The sequence below is a fragment of the Python bivittatus genome, unplaced genomic scaffold, assembly GCF_059951505.1.
Source record: "Python bivittatus isolate LINGU-HERP-01145 unplaced genomic scaffold, Pbiv_v1 ctg000220_np1212, whole genome shotgun sequence".
In the NCBI taxonomy this organism is placed as follows: Eukaryota; Metazoa; Chordata; class Lepidosauria; order Squamata; family Pythonidae; genus Python; species Python bivittatus.
This window is the reverse complement of record NW_028277048.1, coordinates 15,403,956-15,426,928: the sequence shown is the minus strand read 5'-3', so window position 1 is coordinate 15,426,928 and position 22,973 is coordinate 15,403,956. Positions and strand designations below refer to the sequence as shown.

Here is a 22,973-nt window from a genome sequence, read left to right as displayed (position 1 = left end):
TTAAATCTCAGCCAATGTGAGTATTTGCATTTCCAAACAGGCCTGTAACATTTAAGCGTCAGCTTCCTCACAGTGGGGAATTACAGATTATTAGTGTGTCAAAAGTATATACTTTGAACGGGTACCAGGACCCAACCAGATCAAACTCTGGCTTCTATTTTTTGCAAAGAGTAGAAATATTTACTATGTTTGCATTTTATCTTTGCATCTGTTCTCTTTCTTGTGCAGTATGACAGAAAAAGAGATTCTTGAGCCATCAGCATCACCCACATCTACAAGAGGGAAATCTCCAGAAGGGGTAAGTGTTGTTGGTTATTCTAAGAGGGTAAGGGTGCAACTCCTATGTTCTGATTCCTTCACAATCAGCCATAGGGTCTTTCTGGAGTCTTTTTCAACCTCCTGTCCTCTGGATATATTGAATTATTGGCTGAGAAGTCTGGGGGTTGTAGTCTAATACATCTGGAAGGCATGAGGTTGAAAATTTGCTCCGGAAGGACAGTTATTCAGAAAATCCTATGATGCCAGAACCTTCTAATGACTGCCTTTTGGCCATGGTAGCTGCAACCAATCCTGTCCTTTGGAGTAAGGCTAAAGGCAACCTATCCTAAACCACATCTACTGTGTCCATGAAGAACACATTTTCTTATAATTAATGCATTGTATTTTATGACTGGAGAAGATAACTTCTCCTTACGATTATTTCTACCAAAGGTTAAAGTTGCTACCATTGGTGCCACTTATCCCACCTCAAATTTGGCAAAGTTTTCTTTCCTGTGATCCAAAATAGCTATGTAAGACTTGCCAATGGGATTTTTGAGAACATGTTTTCTTGAATAGAGGTCAATATGCTATGAAGAACAAGTTGTTAATAATGTAGTACATGTACTACACTTAGATTGAGACAATTGTGTGGGTGTGAGTGAGATATCTGAGCTGGCTACAATTACTTTTTAAGTAGAGGAAAAAGGAAAGGTGCCTACAAAGCAACCTATAATGGTATGGTGGCAGTGGCACAGACACTGTAAGGATTTCTCTTATCTTCTGCGCAGTGCACAGTTCTGCCATACCACCTTGCTTATGAGAACACACATTCTGATACAACACACCATGCCAGATAGAAACATCTATGGGGATAAACTAGTAGTTTAGTTCAATAGGAGAAGGTTTCGAAGGCCCCGTAATCAGTCCCCTAGCATGATCTAGTAAAGCCAAAGCCTTATCCTATCACATAGCTCCTCTCCAACTTGAAGATCTCCAGTGGGGGAAAAACCCACCCGTATCAAGATAATTGGTTCCATTTTCAAACTGTTCTTGCCCTCAAGAAACTATTGTCATCTGATAGCTTAAACCCATTAGATCTAATCCTATCTCTAGGGCAGAATTTAGCAAGTCTTTGCCCCACTTCTATATGGTGGTCTTTCAAATCCAGGTACCAATATTGTTTGACGTTGAAGTTGCCAGTACAAACCTTGAGTGCCTTTAGAATTCCCCTTTGCTTAAAAAATGGATTGAAGGTACCTGAAGCACATTCCCAATTCCTATTTAAGTGGCAACATTAAATCTAGGAATGAAATTGGAACCTGGTGGAAAGCTGTACAGCATGGTGGAACTTTGCAAAAAGGAGGTCAGATTTCTGTACTGGTGGACATTTGTTCTAGTGAAGCATACACGTGTATTGGAACTGCATAATTGCTGGAATCTTTTAAAGGTTCATGGAATTCATAAAAGCTGGCAGAGAATGGATAAGTTTTGATACTACAAAAAAGTTTAGCAAGCTTATCTAAGAGGATTTACATGTGGAAAGATGGGCTAACTTTTGGATAAAAGCATGTTTTCTTTCTGTGAGTCCCAGACATTAGCACGGAAGTGCAAATGGTAGAAGAGTGAGCCATTACATGTGGGCACACACATTCTTGTCAACGAGGCTTGCAATATATGAAACCACTATGAATTGATTATGGATCTACTGAAAAATGCTGGATTAAATAAACCTATGGTATATCAAATAAGCCCATGACACATGGTAATTGGGGATTAATTTATATTCTTACCTGTGCACCCTATTCAGCTCCTGCATTTAAAATAATGAGCAGAGACCTTGCAAATCAGAATGTGTGTCTGAAATTGAATATTTTTATGACATTGTGTTCTGTTTGATAGAGCTCTATGGAACTTTGTAAGTGATGCAATCTTTGGAAGAGTACAGAATCCATACTTCTATGGGATTCCCAGGAGTTAGAAAGATATTTACTTTATGGGACAGGAATTTCTTCAACAGTTAATCATATCTCTCTGAAAAACTAATGTTAAGATGTCCTCTCCGACTTCTCTCATGACAGAGATCACCAATATTGGAGACTTAGAATGTTTACATAGCCGTGCTTATTTGCAAATATAAAAGTAATGGAATTAATAAAAAAGCAGGCTGCAAACCCACTGTCCCTTCATTATATTCCCAAAACATGAGTGTAACTCCACCAACTGCTTCCAATCCAGCTAAACTTATAGGTCTGAACTGTCAGATCTCTGCCTTTCTCCAGGTTCAAAAGGTGCTTCTGTTTCTTGTGCTGTTCTTCCCATCTGTCCTATTCTGATAGGTGTTCCATTCCACAGAAGAGGAGGAATTCCAACTATCAAGTGACATTTTATTTTGCTAGTGTTGGGTCCATTTACTTAATTAAGATAACCAAACTCACAATGGTAAAATGACTTAAAGCTCCTTCACTGGTCTATAGCAAATATTAGATGCTTGTCGAAAAAGTGTTGGACCCTGATTTCAGATTGTGACACTAGAATAAGCTTATCATGCAGGTTTAGGCAACATGTATTCTTTTTCGATCTGCATTCTGCATCAATGGAATCAGAACAACATTCCACTTTACAGAACTGTTCCACAATTGGCATAATGAAGTCACTTAATCACATTAAAATGATATATGGATGATTAGTGAAAGAACAACAGGAATATGAGTTGAAAAAAATTAAGAGCCAAGTCTAAAAATGTGGGTTCCAATTAGAAATATCTTTGGCAATCTGGTCTTCTTTCTTCTCTATATTTGACCCCTGCATCCATAATATTCCTAAGTAATTTTGAGAAAGTGTTTCATGTGCATCCTCTGTAATGCTTACAACAAACCCTTTAAATCAGATAATTATTTTGATAGCTTTATTGCAGGTAAGGATGGTAAAAGCTAAAAATGGTTTATCCAATGCCCAAGTAATGAATTAATTGTATGAGTCAGATTTGTACAAGGGACTGAGATTCTCTGTTTGCCACTCTGTTCATTGAGCAATAACTGTGATGGATGAACAGTATAACTCATTCTCGTTACATGCCTTGGGTCTTCTGTTAAGGCAAAACCTGACATTTCCCCTGTAACAGGTTGGTAAGCTCTAGATATCATGAAATATTATGACTGTATAGGGGAATTGCCACTGACTGTGAGGTGAGAGGGGAACTGAAGGCATATGTAACAAGACTTACAAGCCCTCCTTCCATACAGACTTCAGTTAAGAGACCAAATTAGTAGGACTTTGGAAACCTAAATCTGAAGTGATACAAGCAGTTCTACTTTTAGAAGTAATCCTAGTTAGACCTGAAGTGGAAAGTGCTGAAGGCAAATTTGTGACCTGATTCACACATTTCACTAAACCAAAATGTATTTGGTTGGTTTGTTTCTGACTTAGTAAGATCTGCAAATCCAGCTCATTGTTATTTATTCAGCGGTTAAACACAGCATGGTTTAATGTGCTATGCAAACAGTGTCAGAAATCCCACCAAAGAAATAGACCTTTAGCAGGTTTAATATTCTTGGTTTGCCATGAAGTCCCTAGAGAGAGAGGAATTGATGGTTGAAGGTATTGAAATGGAAGTGGACCCTGGCAAGAGGTGCAGTTCTTAGCTACAGTGGGGCAAAAAAGTATTTAGTCAGCCATCAATTGTGCAAGTTCTCCCACTTAAAAAGATGAGAGAGGTCTGTAATTTTCATCATAGGTATACCTCAACTATGAGAGACAAAATGGGGGAAAAAATCCAGAAAATCACATTGTCTGATTTTTAAAGAATTTATTTGCAAATCATGGTGGAAAATAAGTATTTGGTCACCTACAAACAAGCAAGATGTCTGGCTCTCACAGACCTGTAACTATTTCTTTAAGAGGCTCCTCTATCCTCCACTCGTTACCTGTAGTAATGGCACCTGTTTGACCTTGTTATCAGTATAAAAGACACCTGTCCACAACCTCAAACAGTCACACTCCAAACTCCACTATGCCCAAGACCAAAGAGCTGTCAAAGGACACAGAAACAAAATTGTAGACCTGCACCAGGCTGGGAAGACTGAATCTGCAATAGGCAAGCAGCTTGGTGTGAAGAAATCAACTGTGGGAGCAATAATTAGAAAATGGAAGACATACAAGACCACTGATAATCTCCCTCGATCTGGGGCTCCATGCAAGATCTCACCCCGTGGGGTCAAAATGATCACAAGAACGGTGAGCAAAAATCCCAGAACCACACGGGGGGACCTAGTGAATGACCTGCAGAGAGCTGGGACCAAAGTAACAAAGGCTACCATCAGTAACACTATGCCACCAGGGACTCAAATCCTGCAATGCCAGACGTGTCCCCCTGCCTAAGCCAGTACATGTCTGGGCCCATCTGAAGTTTGCTAGAGAGCATTTGGATGATCCAGAAGAGGATTGGGAGAATGTCATATGGTCAGATGAAACCAAAGTAGAATGTTTTGGTCTAAACTCAACTCATGTTTGGAGGAGAGAGAATGCTGAGTTGCAACCAAAGAACACCATACCTACTGTGAAGCATGGGGGTAGAAACATCATGCTTTGGGGCTGTTTTTCTGCAAAGGGACCAGGACGACTGATCTGTGTAAAGGAAAGAATGAATGGGGCCATGTATTGTGAGATTTTGAGTGAACACCTCCTTCCATCAGCAAGGGCATTGAAGATGAAACGTGGCTGGGTCTTTCAGCATGACAATGATCCCAAACACACTGCCCGGGCAATGAAGGAGTGGCTTCGTAAGAAGCATTTCAAGGTCCTGGAGTGGCCTAGCCAGTCTCCAGATCTCAACCCCATGGAAAACCTTTGGAGGGAGTTGAAAGTCCGTGTTGCCCAGCGACAGCCCCAAAACATCACTGCTCTAGAGGAGATCTGCATGGAGGAATGGGCCAAAATACCAGCAACAGTGTGTGAACACCTTGTGAAGACTTACAGAAAACGTTTGACCTCTGTCATTGCCAACAAAGGATATATAACAAAGTATTGAGATGAACTTTTGATATTGACCAAATACTTATTTTCCACCATGATTTGCAAATAAATTCTTTAAAAATCAGACAATGTGATTTTCTGGAGATTTTTTCCCATTTTGTCTCTCATAGATGAGGTATACCTATGATGAAAATTACAGGCCTCTCTCATCTTTTTAAGTGGGAGAACTTGCACAATTGGTGGCTGACTAAATACTTTTTTGCCCCACTGTATATGGAAACTTTGAAGGAGAACATTGGAATGAAGTCCCTTCTACCTGGTCAGGAGACCCTGCAGAATAACACAGATGGAAATATTGCTCATGCATAAAGGAACGTATTTTCTTGATACAGGATCCGTATTCCAATATTTTGTTCTGAAAGATGCTGGACAGAGCCCAGAGTGTTGTGTGTTGGATAATCATATGTTCTCTGGTGCCAGAAGCCTGCTGCAAGAGCACAAATGCTGCAAGAATTTCCACATTTCATTAAACTGCCCAGTTTCAGGATCTCAGGAGACCTGGAGGTGGATAAATAAATATATGCAGGCGAATGAACATTTGCTGCTTTCCCCCCGAGACATGTATTAGCAGCCCTTAGCCTTAGGAGAAGGGCTGCATGTCAAGTTTCAACCATTGCTTTCTCCTTGCTGACTCTGGTTTTTTCAGCTTGTACCTTTCCTAGGAATCCTCTGTTCTCTGCTGGTTTGACTGCCCTCCTCAGTACAAAAGCAATATCTGAGCCAGTAAAGCATCCTCCTGCCCCAGGTCTTGCACAGATCGCTCTGCTCAGGGTCACGATGACCATCACCCTTGTGGAAATAAGTTACTGTACCAATAGCTTAGGGATTAGTAGCACAACACGGGTGCATATAAATGTGCATAGCAATGAGGACTTACTGCAGTTTACTTTCTCAGGTGGGGTGAGCAAGTTCCCCCCTCCCACTACCACTGCACACAACATAGTGAACAGAAGAATTATTCAGAAGCTTACCCTCTTTCCTCAGTGAAGCTGTCTGCCTTTTTTACTATTTTCCAAGTGCTATATATGTATTATTTATTCAATTAAAAGTATATACGTCTCTAATAAAAGCTGGACTAATGGACAAAACAGGAAGATGGATTACTGACATTGTTCTACCTGATCTGCTGGACTAACCAATTAATGCTGTGGATAGTTGACTTCTGCTGTTAATCTATATATCTTTGAAATGGGATGTAAATAGCTAAAATTAAATGGGTGTTACTTGTATCCTGTGAGTTGTTAAGCAAAACAAGTATTTACATTCCCATCAAAAGTGACAAGTGCCCTTCCCTAGTAGCTTAACTGTTGAGCTAGTGTATATCTACACGCAGCATTAGGCTCAAAGTATATTATGAAAGCTTTGCCAATCGAATAGATTAACCAGCAAAACCTCCCATTGATTAATCAGTGTGGCTGCTTTTAAGCAGTGAGCCTGTGAGTAAAAGGTTAGTTTGATTGTGCTAAGGAATAATGAAAAGCAAAAATAAAATACATTTCTGTAATCAATGAATAGTTTTGTTAAACCAATTAAAAATCCAGAATGTTATAATCCATTAAATTTAAGAGTGTGACTCTCTTAGTTTGGAAGCCCCTAGTTAAATTCTGTTTTCAACACTTTCTTAATATGCAATATGAGCATAATATGAACATTTTTGTATGTTGCTCTTCTGATCAGCTGTATTTCTTTTAGCATGTTGGTTTTCAGTTGTAAGCCACTCAGAATCATTTAGGAGTCAGGTGGCCTGATAAATGAATGATGAATGAATGAATGAATGAATGAATGAATGAATGAATGAATGATTCTGTAAGGTTTTTACGGCTTGCTGGGATGATATAGGTAAAGAATATACAGTATAGTAACTAGATGGTAGATTACCAATGGTTGATTATTGGGTTGAAAAGATAATCAACTAACAAAACTTAATTTGGTTGCTAGTCCTGCTTGAAATGCCACTACATGGAAAAGCTCCACATGGCATGCTGTTCATGTGCTGTGGTTCCCCATCTAGGCCTGTTTTCACTACTGCACACCAACAGCTTGGTTATTTTTTGGAGATATGGGAAAAGAAAACCACTACACGCAAATAGTGAGCTTTGTGGTGCAGCCTCCATGCAGTCGCATGTTGCAACTTTGCTGCTTCTTGTATATTTACACTGGACATTTGTTTACATTTTCTCTGGAAGAAAAATCCCAGAAGCAGGAATTGGGGTTCTCATCTCCCTGTTTTTGCCATGAACCCCTCTTCCATTCCTTTGCCTTTTGGGGCTAGACAAGTTGGGAGTGTGCATGCCAATTCCAATGGTTGCCAAGCTTCTTGATTGCAATGCTGATTGTCCACCCCACCCACCCATTCTACCCCATCCCATCCTGGATCCTCAGTTGCAGCGGCTAAAGCAGCTTTTCCAGCGCAAGCCCATGGAAGAGCCCACCCCAGAAGAGCCACAAGCCAACGGGGAGCTGGTCAGCCCCTCAGGGGGACCCATCTACTACATCTATGAGGAAGAGGAGGAGGAGGAGGAAGAGCCTGAGCCACCACCTGAGCTGGAGAGACCAGTTAATGACAGACCTCACAAATTCAAGGATCACTACTTCAAGAAACCTAAGTTTTGTGATGTCTGTGCCCGCATGATTGTCCGTGAGTTCTTCTTGAGGGGAGCGAATTGCAAGCAGGGCAGGATGGTGGTTGGGGGTTTGCTTGATCCTCCTCTTGGCAAGGTCCTGGGCCCCTAAGAACAGCAGAGATCCAATAGGCATGGCTCTTTTTCTCAGTGTATCTCTGTGCTAGGGGAACTTCACTGCTGAGTTTCTATATGCCATGCAGTTATTAAAGATGCATGAATCATGCCTGAAAAAAAGTAGCAAAAGTGAGGTGGTGGGATACAGTGAAGATCTGAGTGGTCCTAGGAGGCATATGATTTGGGGCAGTTGCTCAAATGGAGGGAGAAGCTACAGATTATGATTTATGACCAGTGGCAAAATTATAAGCTAACTGTTGAAACAGAGACTGGTATATGCTCATGTGCACATTGTGTGGTGGTTGTTTAATAGTTTAATGTAGGTAGTTATCTCTTGCAGCCATGCTGAAATTCAAAAAGTCCCTGGCTCTCTTTCATAATAAACTATGCATGGTAGAAGAAGATTCTATAAAGAATGGCAGAAGGAACTCATAGACATTCACAGCTACAGTGATGTCAGGTGCATCATGATGTTGTTGTGCAAATAATGCAGTCATGTACTTGTGCCATTATCTCTGGTACAAGTACATAAAGAGGGTCATCTTCATTATGACACACGTGTTATCATTTGCCTCCAACCGCCACCCCTGGATACTTAAGTGTAAATTCAAACCTTACCTGCCCCTCAGTTCTGAAAGCAGTGGCCTTTTTAATCACCCACAATTTCATCCTTCAGGATGGTTGCCGGAAGAGGTGCATCTAAAGCCAAGCCAAAAGGGAAGAAAGTACGCCTGAGGATATTTCTGTTTTTTCCATACTGCTTTTTAAAAAGTATCTTTCAGAACATTGTCAGGATTTATGCATTGCACTGGCCCACTTTTAAAAGTAACACAGGCTACTTCTTCCTTTACAACAAACCTAGTTCCCTCTGCTGAGAAAATGATGATGACCTTAGAGCCAACTCGTAATGGAGGCAGTCCCATGTCAGTCCTCTCCTCCCGTATAAAAGAGAAATAGGAATTTGTTGGGGTTGAAGAGAAGTGTCTGAGCATGGGGGGAATTGCAGTCCAATACATGGCACTACAGTAGGAACATCTTACTTGCTCAAGCCAGGCCGTAGGCCAACCAAGCGGCCTTCTACTGCACTTTTCTGTCCAGGAGGCCAAGATGAGGTGGGGGGGGGGGCGGGGGTCTCAAGGTAAAAGCTAGAAATCCTTTGTTGCCAGAATGATTCTCCAGGCTACATTTCTGATAGAACCGAACATATATAGATTTTCCCCCTGTGGTTTCTGGCAGAACGTTTTAAAATGCCAAAAGGAAGCATATTCAGGACATGCTGATGTTTTATCCTATAGTCTTTTCTGAAAGTAATTTTCCCTCCGTCTGGGAGACAAATGGCTTCTTTTTATGCTTTTAAATGGCTTCTCTCTGGCTCATTTAGAAGACATGCTGTGGTGTTATCTATTGTATGATTCCAGAAATGGGGAGAATGTTTTGGGGGGGGGAGGGAGAGAACACCTTAGCCCATAATGCCACTGATTGCCTTTCTTTCTCTTGTAGTCAACAACAAATATGGCTTGAAATGCAAGAACTGCAAAACTCACATCCATCATCACTGCCAAAGCTACGTGGAATTTCAGCGCTGCTTTGGCAAGATTGTAAGTGCCCCTTCTTCGCCCTAGTGCCATGTTCCTGCCCTCTGCCAGTTGCTGTCCATAACATGATCCAATACGGCAGGCTGCTGATTGGGTTCTGTGTTTGCTCCATTAGAAGAAATGTGGAAAACACTGAGATATAGAAGGGAGATAACCTTTTTCCAGAAAGGCATGCTAATTTGAAAACAGCAGGATTTCTTCAGCTGCTTTTAATCACTGAGTGTAACAAAAGCTGTATGATCAAGAACCGGTCTATTTCAGGCTGAGTGCTCACAGCTAGAATAAAATTAGATAACATTGGAAGAGTTTTGTTTTTTTTTTTGGTCTGTGTGTATTATCATTGGATCCAGGGTGGGATCAGGTACTGTATATTGCTGAGGTTAATACATTTTAAAATATAGTAGCAGAGCTGAGAATATTGCAAAAGCGTTTTTTAAAGGAATGGGGAAACAAAGCCATTTACTTTGGGGTTGGATCCATCAGTATTTGATGATTTTAAAAAATCCATAACATGAAGCTTGTGGGATGGCTACCAATAAGAAAATTAAAGGAATGGAGTTAGTGTTTAGGAAAACTGTAAATGTTGCTCTATTACGTGGTACAGCTTTATGAAAAAATTGGGATGTTAATGTTTCATGGCCAATGTTGGCCCTTTCTCTTCAGTGGTCAGAGTTGACCCAAAGCTGTTTTGAAAAATAATTTTTATCTTTCAGCCACACCAAAAATATAACCAGTTTCCATCATTCCCTTACATGTCCAAATCACCAGTTTGATCACAGGTTCTGGCTTTGCATTTACCAGCAGTTCTGCCTGGGGTGGAGAGAGGGAGAACAGAAAGAGACATTTTTACAAGTAATGAGAGAGACGAGGACTGCGCCCTTTAAAGCTGAGAGGGAGAATTCTGAAAGGGGGTGTGTGTGCGCTCCTCATAAGAAGAAATAAAAACTCTGCCTCTTCCTGCTTTTGGTGTCAGGAGGGAGGGAGTCAAAGGGGTAAACCTTCTCCAACTTCAAATAAGAAATAAAAATCTCTTCCCCACCTCTGAGCCCCCCAGGCAGGAGAGGAAGGAATAGGAAGTTTTGAAGCAGAGAATTCTCCAGCCAGGGAAGAAATGGAACTAGAAGGAAGGGCACAATGCCATTCATTCTCCCATGACCATTGTGGCGGGGGGGCACATCTGGCACCTCCAAGACTAAAAAGGGAGAGGAAAGAGAAAAGGGGGGGGGAGCAAGGCTGAGACTGACAGGAATCCATAGATCTCCAGCCAGACAGAACTGTTATATAAACATAGAACTTGTGTCTCTAGTGCTCAAGGTTGTGAAAAGAATGGCCAATAATCGGTTGAGTAGACAGGGTGAGGAGGAAACTCCTAAAATTTAACCCTGGAATTCAGATATCATAGGGTTTGATTCCTGTGTTCTGCAGCTTTACCTGCAATAAGACATTTTATTCAGCCATGTTGCATCTGTGAAGCCTCTAATTATTACTGGATGTGGTTGAGTTTCTGGAGAGTTGATCTAAATTGCTATGCCTGGTAAAGTACGGCAGGAAATCATTACTAAAGCTCTGGCCCGGGGAGCAGATTGCTGTTTCCTTACTGCTATGGGTTTTGTGTGTGTGTGTGTATTTGTGTGGGTGCGCCTTTGAGTCCGTTTTTGACCCCTGGCGACTGCCTAGACAAGTCCCTGCAGTTTTCTCGGCAAGATTTCAGAAGTGGCTTGCCCTTGCCTCCTTCCCAGAGCTGAGAGAGGGGGACTGGCCCAAGGTCACCCAGCACGCTTTGTGCCTCAGGCGGGACTAGAACTCACGGTCTCTAGCCTGATGCCTTAACCACTGCACCAAACTGGCTCTCTTATTGCTAGTAAGAGACAACAAACTTGGATAAGATTCCTGAGATCAGAACCAAGAACATAGTTTCTCGCCTCCCCAACAGTTTTGCGTGTGGGTTTGGATTAATGGCTGAGTTTGTATGTTGTAATCTGACTCAGCAGCTCTGCTTGCCTTGAAGCCTCTAAATGATTACACGGAAGAGCTGCCATTTTTATCTTGCATCAGTTCTTCTTGTGCTTGTGTCCAGTGCTCTTGGTGGTATCAACCCTGGGGTCCAGAGTGCTGTGAAAATTTTAACTAGGGCACCTTGATTTAGGAGCTCCTTTGCCACACGTGTTCTACTTCAGTTTTGTCCAAACTTGGCCACTTTAAGATGAGTGGACTTCAACTCCCAGAATTCCCCAGCCAGCATGGGGAGAATTCTGGGAGTTGAAGTCCACTCATCTTAAAGTGGCCAAGTTTGGACAACACTGTTCTACATGGATAAAATAATGCACAATCTGAATATCAATCACTGGAAGTGACTACCTCAAATAGATGTATTTCACTGCTTCTCTAGATGCCAGAATAAAAAGTAGAAATGTGCAGTCATTACAATGTAGATAAGGATTACATTATTTGTCAACTGGAAATGTTATTCATGTGGGGGGGAAAGTACACTTACTGGCCCTACAATGGACTTTATACTTTTTGAAAAATGGATTCCAATTCTTAGTGTGGATTCAAAGCAGTGCCTTTGATAGATTGAAACTGCAATTCCCCCATGCAGAATTGGAGGGGAGCAGTGGGTGAGTAAGGTAACAAATTATGCAGCATTTTTGTATATTAGTAAAGGCTGAAGCAGTTAGTGACATATTCTTTATAAACATACTGAAAGTTTGGTTATGAACATTTTTCACATATTTGGAGGAAACCAAATGGCTCCCCAGAGAATCAGCTGTGTTTTCTTTTTGCTTTTCCCCCAGTATTATATGCAGTCCTGTGAGGTTTGGGATGCAATTTTTTTTCTGTGTTCTTAGCCAGTCAGGGATCACAGTGAACGTGATGACATAAATGAGAGCAAACAAAGGTGAGAAAGTCTTAGAACAACAGCATAGGTCATGTGGGTGAAGCCAGACAGTTAGGTTTCTCTTTAGCAGGTCCAATCAATAGGGGCTAGCATTTCCTGAATATTGAAATGCAAAAACAACTGCAACCAGGGCCCTTATTTATTTATTTTATTTATTTATATGTCACATTTATATAGCTGTCCATCTCACACAAAGCAACTCTGGGTGGCGTACAACAAAATAAAATAACAAATGGATAAAAAGAATCATTATAAAAAGATAAAAAGGGATTATTAAAATGAAAACAGAAGTTTTAAAAATTTAAAATGTTAAAACATACAAACCCTAGGGAGAGAGCAGAATATCAATTACAGTGGAGCCATCTCCACTTCCCAAAGACCCCCAGGCCTGATGACACAACCAGGCCTTGAGGGGCTTCCTAAATGACAGCAGGGAAGGGGCGAGCCTCACTTCAGGGGGGAGAATGTGCCACAAGGAGGGCGTCACGGCAGAGAAAGCCCGCCTCCTGGGACCCACCAAATGCAAGTTCCTGACCATGGAACCCATAACGCCTTCCCTGCTGGATCTAATGGAATGGGCTGATGTAATTGGCCTTCACTTCTGGAAAATCCTTCTCTTCCAATTTGGGATTTCACAATAGTCTCTATATTGCAGGACACACAACCTTTTTCAAGGGCAACACTTAAGTGTAAAAGAGTAAAATACCAGGGGCTGCTCTGCAAAGTTGACTAGAAGTAGGCATAGGCAGGGCAAAAATAAAATTAATTTAGTGTATAATAATTACATGCAATGAATTAATATTCCATGTATTTAATGATTTCCCATTTCCATCACACTGAAAATTACAGTACAGTGTCAAGTTTAGGAAAGGCTTTATGGGCTACTGCCAAAGCTTTGGGAAGTCTGCATTTTGCCCACTCTTGCACTAGACTTTCTGATAAATCAGCAGAAGACTTCTTTCTGCATCTTACGAAAATGTTTGCTGCAAGGGAATAGACTAAGGCTAGAGATTCCTTTCGAGGATAATAGCTGCCTCTGCCACTAAGTTCCATAATTTGGGAGAACAGTGGGTTTCGTCTCCATTTTGCAATGCTCTTGCCTGTATATAACCCTTATCTTTACTCTTCAGCCTCCAGGTTTCCGCCGTGCTTACAGCTCTCCATTGTACAGCGCCCAACAACTCGCAGGTGGTAAGTTAGCCATCAAATAGGACTTTAATGCTTGCTTGGTGATCTTCGATCCTCAGAAACACCTTTCTAATTTTTACAACTTTTTTGTTTATTTCACAGCTAACCGAAACGACCCTGTCTTTGAGACGCTACGGTCAGGCGTTATCATGGCGAACAAGGAGCGCAAGAAAGGGCAGGATAACAAAAAAAATGTAGGAAGCCAGTATGATAAAACATCACGGCATATAAGGGTGGTGCATATGTTATCTCATAAGAGATTCTCAAGGCTGGAATAATGGATGAAGATAGAAGTAGCTCTAAAGCAAACGCTGGGAATATGTAGCATTCCAGATATCGCTAGACTACAACTCCCATTGTCTCTCTCCATTACTAATGTTGGCTGGGACTGATGTGAGTCTTAGCCCAGTGAAATCTGGAGGGCCACATTTTCACCACCCCCATCTGAAATAGTTTGTGTAATCCACCATATTTAAAATGTTCAACTATTCTTCTCCTCAGTGCCTAAGTCTATGCTACTATACATTTAACTTACGTATTACTTCTGCTCTTGGGAGACTGTGGCACTTGGAAATCTTGCCCTCTGTCTGAGTTGCACTTTTCTTTATGTAAAGTAATACATTGTTATAATAATAATGCCTTAAGGCACTAATCTGCCATCCAGAGTTCCTTGATGCTGGGAACTCTGCATCCTACAGTTTCATTTAACTTGTGTCACTGCAGTCAGTAACAAAGGATGTGCGTCCTATGGCAGCCTTTCCCTTAGTAGCTCTGCTATGGAATAAGCTGCTCCTGTAGGTAATCTTGGGTTCTACCCTTCTGTGATTTCAGAAGAGGCTCAAAATCATTCTTTTTCTATAGCTCTGTGCTCCATAAAGAGAACTTGCAGGCAACCATCTAGTCAAAGGTTTGATGTTTAGTCTAGGTTAAGGATAGGAGTTAGTCAGTATTGTATTTTGTTTGTGCATTTATATCTGGTGGGATATAAATACTGCCAAATGAATATTTCCTGATATATTTTCCTTTTTACATTTTAGCCTTTGGCTGCCATGATGGAGGAAGAAACAGAAGCCCCAAAACAAGAAAGTGGCAAACCAGAGGGAGGTCAGTGTTCACAGACTTCAGAACATCTGCTGCCTCTAGGGCCCTAGGTCTACATATTTGTTCAGCACACAGTTGCTCATGTGCACAAAGTACAGAAGAAGCAAGAAGATCGCTGATAAGACATGGGACCCTGGTGCCCACAGATTAAAACTTTCAGCCATATGACTTCTCAGGAGAGGCAACTGATAGCCCTCCAGATGTTGCTCAACTAGAACCAGGTGTGATTCTGCTTAGGTTTTTAAGTGGAAGTTCAGCTAGGTGCTGCCAGTTAGCCAAACTTTATCCTTCCACTAGAAAAAAATACATGAAAAGATGAAAACTGAGATGAATGCAATGAATCAAGCTCATAAAGAACTAAATTTGTGAGTGCTGTAAACAGGGAGGAGACTGATACAGGGAAAGCAGAGAAAACAGATAGAGGGGGTTAATTTATGAATCTCCCTTTTAGGCGTAGAAACAAACCTAGGAAAGGAAATGACGATTTGTGGGATTTTATTCTCAATGCCCTGGGAGAGGGGAACCTGTCTGAACGCTGCTTTTCTCCATATCTTATCCCATCTGAATGTAGACTTCACTTGCTTGCTTGCTTGTTTTGAATCCAGGAAATCCGGAAGGACAGAAGGTGGAGAAGAATGCACCAGATGACAAGGTGCTTGCCCCTTTACTCTTGCATAGGAGAGGGGAGGAGGGAGAGAATGTGCTTGCCTGCTTCTAGATTGAGCACAGTGACTGCAAGCCTTCTTGTCTCCAAATCCTACAAGTGTGTGATGCTGCTGTGGGTCATTTTTCCAAAGCTGCTGCTCTGATTATTAAAATGGCTGCAGGCTGTATTTTCCTGCATAGTCAACTTTGCATTGTCATTTTCCCTACACAATTCATATTAATGTAAAGGACTGCATGGAGGAAAAAGTAGGAAAATGGCCCATAGACACTTAGCCCTTTGATGTTAAGCTGTTCAACTCATGTATTCTCTCAAGCCCAAGATCAGAATCAAATAGTTTCTTGAGTTCTATTGCGCAGACTTCCAGCATGCTTGTTTGCTTCCCTTCCTAAGACCTCAGATTCCACTAATCAGAACTTCATCCATACATGCTTAAAGAATTTGGCACATGTTAGCATAAGAACAGAATAGGTTTCAGAAAATCTATTCCTGGTTACCCCGAAGTGGTTTAGTTTATGTATAATGGAAGGGGAATCACTTTGTTACTACTTGAGGATTAGAAAGCCTTGCCTATCTACTACAAATAATGGTGAGATCTGCCTTGGTCTATCTACTTCTGGTCTTGGGTGATTATGCATTTTACCTCACCCCATTCAGGGAAAACAGTTCTCTCTATAGCAGGAGAGAGAATTTTAGTCCAGCAGAATTAGAATTGAAGACATTCATGACAACTTCAAATCTCCAATCTGTCAACACCATGATTAATATGTATTCTTCTATAGTTGTCCAGTACACCAAATAAATTACTTGTTTTCAAATATAGTTTCTAATCCTTATGACCAAAACAAAATAAACAGACGAACAAAAAGGATTCAAGAAAGACCTATGGACTATATTGTCTGTCTGTCTGTCTGTCTGTTTATTTGTTTATTTGTTTATTTATTTATTGGATTTCTCTCCTGCCCATCTCCCCTACAATAGGGGACTCTGGGCGGGTTACAAAGATATTAAAACTATACATATATATAAAATACATACCATATGTACAATTAAAACAATACTAGAAACAAAAAAATTCCAAGATGATGGAAAATCAGGGCAGGGACAGCCGGCCACTATGGGGCTAGCCATCTCCCTGCTTGAGATGTTCCCTTCCCACCCCAGGCCAAGTGGCAGAATCAGGTCTTCAAGGTCCTTCGGAAGGCCAGGAGTGAGGGGGCCAATCGCACCTCCGGGGGCAGACTGTTGAGGTGTGAGGTTGGGTGGCTACAAGATTTTGAACAGCCCAAGCCCTAAGATCATGCATGATATCCTACTTTCCGTAGGTGGATTAAATCCACTTTTAAGGTCTGTGCATGCATACTCATGCTCATATAAACATGTTTATTTGTACACCTACGAATAATCTGTTTTGATTCCTTGCCCATGCTGAGACTAATTATATAGAAAGAACTTGGGTTTGGCCAGCATTAAAAATTTCTAACAACAACCTGAGTACCTGAGAGCAAAATAAAAATATCATAACTATGCCCTGGTGGCTTTATAGCAGTCCATAAGCATGAAAACAAAAAGGCAATGTGGTATAAATATCCCTAACCTTTGTGTCCTACTCATTTCTTTAAATTTGTAGTTTCCAAAAGAACAGCACAGTCATGAAATAATTTTTTAACTTAGCTGCCATTGGGGGTGAGGTAAATGCAAGTGGGGGATAAGAAAACCAGGAGTTGTGCCCATGACTTACTTTCAAAGGAATGAAGCCAGCAAGAACATTCTGAAGGGCTCTCTTCCTGATGCCTTTGCCGGCTGAAATGAGACAGAGAGGGTCTTCCATCCGTAACGCTCACAACTTTTTTCCTAGGCTTTTAGTTTTTGAAGTATTACACAGATAGATTGTTTTTAACAGCAGCTTTTACTGTTTTGAAAGTGGATGTATTTATTATTGTAAACCACGCAGAAAATCTTGGGTTAAGGGGGTAACTTTTAAAAAATGTAATTTAAAAATTAAAGTAAAGACTAGAATCAGCGGAACAGGCACTGTGAGGTGACTAGTTGACCAGTAAATGCCTGCCTGTGGCCAGTTCCTCCTTGTGTGGACAAAGCCCATCACAGAAGGCACTGAAAATGCCCCTTTATGGCTGTAACTTAATGCATGCAGGCAGAATGAAGATCATGAGTCCTTGGAAGCACTTGCATGGGAACTCCTGGAGGGGCTTGTTTGGTTTTGTTTCCCTTTGGAGGAGACCCTGGTTTCTCTGGCTGCTGTCAAATACATCAATGTTAATGTGTTTTGTTCTCCTCTTGGGTAGCATCTGGTTGATTTAGCTGCCCTTAGCTCAGCAGGATTACCCCTGGTTATTACTTGCATGTGGGCTTTCTGGGTAGTCCAAGGCTATAAACTAGCCTGGAAATCAAAGGAACTTCCCCAAAGGAGGCTATAGCTAGCCACTTCCATAACATTGCCAAGAAAATCCATTGCATGGATGAGTCACCAAGAGTCAAGTTTGACTTGAAGGAGACTTTACTTTTTTTTTCTTCTTTTGAACAGAGTAAGAAACAGCAAACTGGGTTCCCACAGTCTCACTACTTCATTGCACTTTATCGCTTCAAAGCCTTGGAGAAAGATGACTTGGATTTCCAGTGAGTAATGAAATTGTCTTGTTATTATTGGTCAGAATATACCAAACCTAGTCTTGAAATCACTGCATTATAGAAACAAATCCCAATATAGAAGTGTCTGGGTTGAGTTTCTGATATACTTTGTTAAAGTCATGTCAGTAGAGGGGAGCCAGCCTCCTGCCTTCACAGACTGAGGGGTAACCTAGGAGTAACTTAGGAGTAACCTATGAAATATGGAGCTAAGTTGTAACATATGAAGATAGTGTTTATATTGTTTGTTTTTCCCAGTTGTCTCTGAACAAGTCATTGATAACAAGAGATTTGGAACTCAAAGCTTCGCTATGATGGTATTCACATTAATGTAAGGCATAATCTGAGGATGCTGAGAACCCAAATAAAACAAGACCTAACTTGTCTTGAAGAAAGTTTCCTTATTCAGGAACATCAAAGCCCTGTGGAATACCATTGCTATATCCCTCTTAGTTCAGGGCAAGTCATGCATCTCATGTAAGACTGTGAGATCTTCACATGACAGCTTCCTTATATTGTTTTGTGGAGAAGGGCTGGGGAAGATTATTTACTTTTAAGTGTATGTCTCACTCCTCACCCGAGGAGATGTATATAGCACTCCTTCCTCCAGTTTTTCCTATAACAATCTTGTGAAGTAGGTTGGGCTGAGAAGTGCTGGCAGACCCAAAGTCACCCAGTGAGCTTCCATGACTGAGGATGGATTTGGTCCTAGTTCAGCAACTTAACTGTGGGTCTCAGTGTAAGTAGGATAAGGAGACAAGTAGAATGGGTCACCGTGTACGCAAAGGTAGGCACTGGCAATAATGAATATAGAATCCTACCAATGCTTACAAGACAGTGAGAAAAGAATAGAGCATTTGTCAGGCTGCTGGATGTTCTAGTGCTCAGCTGAAGTTCTGTATCTCATTACCTTGTTGAGTTGGTGGCGGAACAATCACGGAAGTATGTCTTTTTTCCCCATCTTGGTCAAATATTTAGAATTGGGAGAGAAAGGATTAAATGCCAGAATGTTGGTAGGCCACTCAGATTGTTCAGCAGCTCTGACTTGCAACAGTATTTTCATCTTGGGGTCCTCGTTCTCTTTCAGCCCAGGAGACAAAATTGCAATTGTTGATGACTCCAATGAGGAATGGTGGCGGGTAAGAAGAGAATTTCTCTTTCAGGATCAAACCTGTTCATTTTTGAAGAAAGTTCTTAATCTTTAAAATCTAAAGTTTTTAAATGTTAGTGGTTAATCACAAGCAAAATATTTGGGGTTCCCTCTGTTTCGGCTTTTACTATGGTGTCCCAGCTGGAGTCTTCCTTCAGTGTGACTTGAGGCACATTTGCATGATTTAACTAAACTTGGCAAAATAGTGTTGCTCCCCTCCTCCCAAGAAATCAGTTATTCAGTGAAAATGAGAGGTGGGCAACCATTTAGTGAGCAGGGGTTGTATATAGTATTTTATTAGGGACAAGGAATAATTTAAAAAAAGAGGGTCATGTCACAAACCTGAGAAATCCAGGACTTTCTGTTGCAGTTTCTTTCTAAGATTTTTTTTGGGGGGCAAGGAAGAGTTTGTTCTGGAACTCTGCTACAAATGTTTGGGCTTTCATAGTTTTCAGGCGTGTCCTGCTTCAACTTGGTGTGAAACTCTGCTGCTGGTTTTTAGCAGCTATGGTCAGGGAAGGGTTAAAAAATTAAAGAATATCCCTGAAATGCCCAACCAAAAGGGAAAGGACACCAGAAAATCCTATTTCCACCTACTTTGCACCATCATCCAAATCATGGTGCCCCCCCAAACATCTAAACACATTCACTCCAGTTCCTGACCATCAAAAGGTTGCCTACCCTCCCACAAAATATATAACTCCATCCTCTGTCAATAAAGTGTTATGAATGAAACCTCTTCCTGTTTATGAAAAACTGTATATTTTCATGAAAGGGTTGAAAGAAATTGGTAACATTAATTTTGTATTTTTCCTTTTGAAATTTTTCCTTTTGTCAAATTTGTTCATTTTTCTCTCACAATATTTTTTAATATCCCCCATTTAGAACACGCAAAGATACTTACTCTCCTGAAAATGGCTTAATGAGCAGTTGGCAGGGTTATTGACGTTATTTTTGAAGAACGGGGATAATTAAAATATATCATGTTGGCAAGAGCTAATGTTCCAAAATATTAGTTACTGGTCTCTTCCTCCTCCTTTTAGAACAAAAGTGTATTTATATGTTGAAGGAGGGAATCATTGCAAATTGCCAATTTTCCCCTCTGCTTTTTATGAAAAAAGTCCTCATAAGTATGTTAATCCTGTCTTGTTTGGTGGTGATCGAACTGGGAATTTTTTGAGCAGGTTATTTCTTTACAATTTAACTTCCTGCATGAATCTCCTAGGGGAAGAAAGTTGGGGAGATTGGAGAAAAAATCGGATACTTTCCACCAAACTTCATTATCCGAGTGCGTGCAGGAGAACGTGTGCATAAGGTCATGAGATCCTTTGTGGGCAACAAAGAAATTGGTCAGATTACATTAAAAAAGGATCAGGTACGTCTCTTTGAAGTATTTCATTCGGTCATAAATAAATGCCCCCCCCCCATACACACATTCCCTGTTCTGAACAGGCAAAACAATGATGACTTTTACAAATGTTTCCACCTTGAGCTGAAAGGCCACCTTCACCTGAAAATGGCCACATATTTCTCTACAAATTGGTCTTATATCCCATACAAAACTCCAGAGTAGTTTTATATTTTAAAATCAAGGGTGAATCAAGTAGATGCCCTTTCTGACAGGCAACAGTTTAAACATTAAGTAAACAAATGCTACAATAGTAGCTTCTCTTTCTTCTTTCTGCACGCCCCCCCCTTATGCATATAGAAATGTCCATGCACACACACATGCCAGTGCTTCTAAAACTGAGGAGGATGGATCCCTTTGAGTTTTCATCTGATAATTATCCACATAAACCAGAGCTAGGAGAGCAGTCTAAGGGACCCTGATTGCGCTTAGATTTTTACTGAGTATCTGGGCAATTCCACATGATAGTTATAAAACCCAGCATTTTTTAACACTTCATCGAAATAACTTTCAGCCCCCAAGCAATTCTAGGTTTCCTCTAAGCTCAGGTCCTACTGGTAGTTTTTTCCCCCTCTCTCTCCACATAAATGAACAAGGACTCTTCCAAGAAAAAAGGTAGTGGGGCAGCTCCTCATGGATTCAGCAGGCATCTGCCTCAACAATGTTTTCTTATCCTCCTATAGATCGTGGTACAGAAAGGAGAGGAGCTGAATGGGTATGTCAAAGTCTACACTGGCCGCAAAGTGGGGCTCTTTCCCGTTGACTTCTTGCAGGAGATCTGAGGTCCAACCCTGACATTCACAAGGATTTCACAACCAGGGCCAGAGAAGGCCAGAGCGTTTCTTTGGAGAGAGATTACCAGCTGCCAATGCCTCTCTGCAAGGAAGCTGGGTTCTGCAGGCCTGTGGCCCAAGAACTAAGACATCGCCTGAAGGCCTGTATCAATGAGCCAGGATTCAAGGCAAGAAGTATATCATACTGCCATCTGAGAGGACTCAGTGCTTCTCTTGAACGCTGCAGTTTGCTGCTGGCAGATTCCAGAATGGGTTCAGCCATTGTCCCTTTATGAACTTGTCATGGAGGTGCTGGGATGCGGCCAAAGCCGCTCTACTTCTTGTCTGCAAAGAAAGTAGATAGTGATTGTATGCATGGATTGGCAGAGTTGACAAATGACAAGAGTCATTGCTGCTGCCTCCTGTAGGTGGCACTAACACGTGCATGCATTTACTCCAGGACATATGGCTGTCCCTTTGCTGGCGGGGGGGAGCCTGGCTCCTAGTTTACTTGGATGGCTTCGATTCAGTTATGTTTTGCCAATATCTGTTACTGTTTTCTATCCCTCACTTGCTTATCTATGTTGATGTAAAGCAGCAAGTTTGTGGATTTGTTGTCAATTGCTGGGAGGCTGTGAAATTGCTCTGCTCCCTTAAATTGAAGTGATACTTATATCTCTCCTGTTATCTTCTTCCACTTTTTGTTTGTGTGTGTGTGCCTGTGTGCCTTTGAGTCATTGTTGACACTTGGCAACTGCCTGGACTAGTCCCCGCAGTTTTCTAGGCAAGGTTTTTCAGAAGGGGTTTGCCATTGCCTCCTTCCTAGAGCTGAGAGCGTGTGACTGGCCCAAAGTCACTCAGCGGGCTTTGTGTCTTAGGCAGGACTAGAACTCCTGGTCTCCCCATTTCTAGCCTGATAACCACTACACCAAACTGGCTCTTGTCCTCTTCCACTGCTTTCCTTCTATTATGAAATTATTACAGTTGGTCAGTCAGCCAGATGTTTAGACTAGATCTGGCATTTTTATCCGCCTATTGAGTCCTTCCCAAGGACTTGGGATAGGCAGATGTTGTTGTTTGATGGTGTTAAAGGTATTGTCACAGGATGTAAGCTGTTCCAAGTAAGGCTGCCTTTTGCAATTGATTGATGTATCATCATCATCATCATCATCATCATCATCATCATCATCATGCACTATCCCCTATCCTCTTCTAGCCCTAGTTGTGAGGGAGATCCGATGTGCTACATGTTTTTATTTTTGGCAGCATTTCTGCTGCCATGCCTTTGTTTGTTTGCATGCTATGGGGCCATAGCATGCAAAGATCCTAAGAGCTGGAGCTCAGTAAAGTGGGGAAACTACTTGGTAATCAAAAGGCCACTGACTAATCTGTATCTTGCTCCCAGGATTTTGATGCGATAAAGAAAGAGGTCTAAACTCAAGACTCATCTGGAACACACAAATCTTTCAGTAAAGGGAGGGACATGAAAATAAAGTTCCATTAGGTTATTTTTTTAATG

The 22,973-nt window shown here is 41.3% G+C and overlaps 1 protein-coding gene across 3 annotated transcripts; it reads left to right on the top strand.

Moving 5' to 3' along the window:
- The first annotated feature begins 229 nt into the window (after nucleotides 1-229).
- On the top strand, nucleotides 230-21,804 carry STAC3 (SH3 and cysteine rich domain 3). Of its 3 annotated transcripts, none has more exons than XM_088138522.1 (11): nucleotides 230-298; nucleotides 7,675-7,930; nucleotides 9,531-9,628; nucleotides 13,655-13,712; nucleotides 13,815-13,906; nucleotides 14,750-14,816; nucleotides 15,419-15,465; nucleotides 18,023-18,114; nucleotides 19,211-19,262; nucleotides 20,499-20,648; nucleotides 21,365-21,804. In XM_088138522.1, exons 1-11 carry the CDS (start codon nucleotides 230-232, stop codon nucleotides 21,461-21,463), a joined length of 1,080 nt encoding a protein of 359 aa, XP_087994648.1. In that variant the 3' UTR covers nucleotides 21,464-21,804. The 3 variants fall into 3 exon arrangements, with proteins under 3 accessions (XP_087994648.1, XP_087994647.1, XP_087994649.1); XM_088138521.1 differs by having other exon boundaries at nucleotides 13,655-13,715; XM_088138523.1 differs by lacking the exons at nucleotides 230-298; nucleotides 7,675-7,930; nucleotides 9,531-9,628; nucleotides 13,655-13,712 and having other exon boundaries at nucleotides 18,029-18,114.
- The last annotated feature ends 1,169 nt before the right edge of the window (nucleotides 21,805-22,973 follow it).